At 43.0% G+C, this 4,027-nt stretch overlaps 1 protein-coding gene across 1 annotated transcript; it reads left to right on the forward strand.

Moving 5' to 3' along the window:
* Nucleotides 1-2,309: 2,309 nt before the first annotated feature.
* LOC139876059 (uncharacterized) lies at nucleotides 2,310-3,779 on the forward strand. The gene is made up of 3 exons (XM_071863359.1): nucleotides 2,310-2,432; nucleotides 2,520-2,684; nucleotides 2,790-3,779. The coding sequence occupies exons 1-3, from the start codon at nucleotides 2,310-2,312 to the stop codon at nucleotides 3,777-3,779; spliced, it is 1,278 nt and encodes a 425-aa protein (XP_071719460.1).
* Nucleotides 3,780-4,027: the final 248 nt, after the last annotated feature.

Consider the following 4,027-nt stretch of genomic DNA (forward strand, 5'->3'; position numbering starts at 1 on the left):
TTGACTGTATTGTCAACAGATGTATTATTGTAAACCATTAAATGGTGATTGTCTATACGTAGAAATCATCAGATGTTAAAAACCTGGAATTTATATATTCATTTATGAAATACCTTTTCAAACGAATACAATGTTACAAAATGTATCACATAGAGGTCAAATACATCGCAATGAAATCAATGAATGACGTGTTCGTCCATATGGATTTGGAGCGATCGTCACATCAGGGGTCCACCGGCGGGTCAAAGCGCAAAAGTGACAATTTCAGCCAGGGTTCTGGCTCGTCGAATCATAACAATAAGTTCCGAAAATCAAGCGTTGGAGCTGATCAAGGGAAGGGGCACTTCCTAAACCAGAACTTCGCAATTATGCGCGAGTTGAATAAAACACCGAAAGAAATCTTGGCTACTGAACCTATTTGCTTAACGTTTTCTGAGCCTGGTAAAATGTCAGAATACGCCAGGCGCGATAAGTCAAAGTTCTGTGAGTTCCATAATGATTATGGACATGAAATCGATCGGTGTAAATATTTCATCGATAAGGTTATAGAGTGCCTCGGGAGAGGCGAGCTTAACCATTTGAAACCTACAAAAAAGCAAGGATCTTCTTCACAAAATCAAGCGCCTGATAAGGGAGCGCCAAGTCAAAAAAAGAATACCGACAAGAGCGTCGATAAAACGATCAACATGGTGCATGCCTGGCATACGGGACAAAGGCGAAAGCCCGAACAGTTGAAAGAGTGGGAGATAGAATCAATATATTTCCCGCCCATGCAGACTGTAAATCCGTCACGGGCACCGATTGTTATCAAAGGGCGCGTTATTGACAGCGGATATAATGTTAAGAGATTAAATGTTGATACGGGGAGCAGCGTTGATGTTATGTACGAGCACTGCTTCAGGAAGCTACCTGAGGAGATCAAGTCATAGTTACACGCACCAACGACCGTGCTCTCTGGGTTTTCTGGGGAGTCGGCACGGCCGTTGGGGTGCATTGGACTCGAATTGGAATTAGAAGATGATAACGATCCCTCTCACTCTCGAGCTATGCCCATTGAATTTTGCATGGTACGCTCTTATTCTTGTTACAATGCACTTTTGAGAAGAGTTACTTTGCAAAAGTTTGGCGCGGTGCCTTCAACAGTTCATGGTATGATAAAATTCCCTACCAAGCAAGGAATAGCAACCATCCGGACGGAATCTGGAAAGGCACTTTGTGCATCCATCACACCACCAGAATCGCTTCCTACCATTGATGAACAGATGCGGAGCTACTCTATTATCATCAATCTAAAGCACCCAGACAAGCGAATTCAGATTGGGGGCAGCTTATCCAACGACGTTAAAGTCAAGATGCGGAATATGCTGATAACCAAAATGGATGTTTTCGCATGGAGTGAAGAGGACATGACGGGAGTACCTCGCGAAATAGCATAGCACAAGTTGAATGCTAGCCCAAGTTTAACTCCAGTGCGATAGAATAAAAGGCCTACGGCCTCGAAAAGAAGTGAGTGGCTGCGAATGGAGGTAGAAAAGCTAGTGAATGCAAACATACTTAGGGAGGTGCACTACCAAACTTGGTTAGCAAATCCTGTCTTAGTCAAGAAGGTCGATGGTTCATGGCGCATGTGTGTTGATTTTAAGGATGTTAACAAAGCATGCCCCAAAGACAACTATCCTCTTCCGGAGATAGATTGGAAAGTCGAATCATTATCTAGGTTCAGATTTAAATGTTTCTTGGATGCGTACAAGGGGTATCATCAGATTCAGATGGCAAAGGCTGATGAAGATAAGACTGCGTTCCATACAGATCAAGGTATCTATTGTTACACAAAGATGCCCTTTGAACTGATAAACGCGGGCGCGACCTATCAGCGGGTGGTTGATGCTGCGTTCAAAGATCAAATCGGTAGGAACCTCAAAGCTTATGTTGATGATTTGGTTATCAAAAGCAATATGGAATTGCAACTGCTGGATGACGTCCTTGAAACGTTTAACTCTCTGCGTAAGATCAACATGAAACTTAACCCCGCAAAGTGCAGCATTAGGGAAGAAGAGGGAAAAAAATTGGGGCACATAGTAACCCCAACAGGAATCCGTGCGAATTACAAGAAAATTGAAGAAGTGGAACAGATGCAGTCACCGAAATCCAGAAAAAAGGTTCAAAATCTGACAGGAAAATTAGCGGCGCTAACACGCTTCCTGTCAAAATTAGCAGAGAGGTCTTTGCCATTCTTCCAGACTTTAAAGAACCCATTGAAAAAGTAAGACTTCAAGTGGACAGAGGAGGCCGAGAAAGCTTTTCAAGAGATGAAGGCGCTTTTGAAAGAACTGCCTACTTTAACCGCGCATATGGCGGGAGAAACATTGATGCTGTATCTTGCGACTTCGAAAGAAGCCATAAGCTCTGTTCTTGTCGCAGATAGGGGGCAGGTATGTATCATGCTTTGTTTATTTTTTATATACGCATAGAGAATTATATGTTTATGTGTATGTGCAACCCATTCTTTAAAAACGCAGGTACAGATGCCTGTATACTTTGTCAGTAAGGCGCTTAGTAGAAGTGAGGCCAATTACACTCCAATGGAAAAGCTGGTATACGCGCTTGTGCACACAGCTCGTAGGTTGTGTCGGTATTTCCAAGCACATCCTATAGTGGTATTGAATGATCAACCAATAAGACAGGTACAAGTCGCGGAACGCGCTACCTATGTATAATGCAATCTTATAAGTCACTTTTAGCGTGCATGGATTAAATGCGACATACTGACAATGAGTGTATTATCACAGGTGCTGTACAAACCTGAGGTTTCGGGGCGATTGGCTAAATGGGCCATAGAATTGGGGGAACACGAAATAAACTTCTCTCCGCGAACAGCGGTCAAAGGACAGATATTGGCAGATTACTTGGCTGAAACTACGGTTGAGATAGAAGAATCAAAGGAAAGTATCACAACCGAACCACTGGAAATTCAACCTTGGGAGTTGTATACTGATGGAGCTTGTGGCCCGGAGGGTTCAGGCGTAGGGTTAGTTTTGACAAGTCCAGAGGGGGAAGAGCACACCTATATGCTTCGATTCGCGTTCACGGCTACGAACAATGAATCAGAGTATGAAGAACTACTGTCAAGAATGCGCATAGCGCAGCAGTTGGGTATTAAGTGTTTGGATGCATACGTTGACTCGCAAATTGTGGCAAATCAAGTTAATGGGTTGTTTGAGGCGCATGATGCCTCTATTCAAAGCTACCTAGAACTTGTACAAAAGATGATAGAAGAGTTCGACATGTTCGGACTAACGCAGGTGCCTAGGGGTCAGAATAAGAAAGCAGATGCGCTTAGCAAATTGGCTGCTCTAGCCTTCGATCACTTGGGCAAAAATGTATGGGTGGAACAACTGACGCAGAAATCTATTGATGAGAAGTCTACTGTCGCACCCATCGAGGAGGAAAGCCCAAACTGGATGACACCTATACTTCAATTTTTAGTAGAAGGAATGCTCCCTACAGATGAAAAGGAAGCAAGAAAGGTACGCATAAAAGCACCCATGTACAATTTGGTGGATGAAGCTCTTTACAGAAAGTCGTTCCTTGGACCGAGCCTGCTATGTATTGGTCCAAATCAAGTGAAAGAAGTACTCAAAGAAATTAATGAAGGGTATTGCGCTTTGCACTCCAGCTATCGGACTATAGCCGCAAAGGTAATGCGCATTAGGTATTACTGGCCCACAATTCACAAAGATGCAGCTGAGGTCGTGAGAACATGTCAATCATGTCAATAACACGCGCCCATCAGCAGAGCACCGTATCATCCTATGATACCAATAACGGCAGCTTGCCATTTTGCAAGTGGGCCATCTGTCATAACCCGACCTTAACCATAAGGACGAATCCAATAACATATGATTTCATCGTGAGGTATTGACCTCTATATGCGATATTTTTCAAAAACAGCATTCGTTTTTACAATACAAACCAATGCTTTTATTACAAATACAAGGTTTAAACAACTTAATAATGATTATCGTTT

The sequence above is a fragment of the Rutidosis leptorrhynchoides genome, chromosome 11, assembly GCF_046630445.1.
Source record: "Rutidosis leptorrhynchoides isolate AG116_Rl617_1_P2 chromosome 11, CSIRO_AGI_Rlap_v1, whole genome shotgun sequence".
Lineage (NCBI taxonomy): Eukaryota > Viridiplantae > Streptophyta > Magnoliopsida > Asterales > Asteraceae > Rutidosis > Rutidosis leptorrhynchoides.

What these genes read in the sequence shown, in the direction of transcription:
- LOC139876059 (XM_071863359.1), top strand. Translation starts at nt 2,310, where the DNA reads ATGAAGGCGCTTTTGAAAGAACTGCCTACTTTAACCGCGCATATGGCG. An exon ending in TTGTCGCAGATAGGGGGCAG is followed by an intron (nt 2,433 to 2,519) that starts GTATGTATCATG and finishes TTAAAAACGCAG; the next exon opens with GTACAGATGCCTGTATACTT. An exon ending in ATGATCAACCAATAAGACAG is followed by an intron (nt 2,685 to 2,789) that starts GTACAAGTCGCG and finishes GTATTATCACAG; the next exon opens with GTGCTGTACAAACCTGAGGT.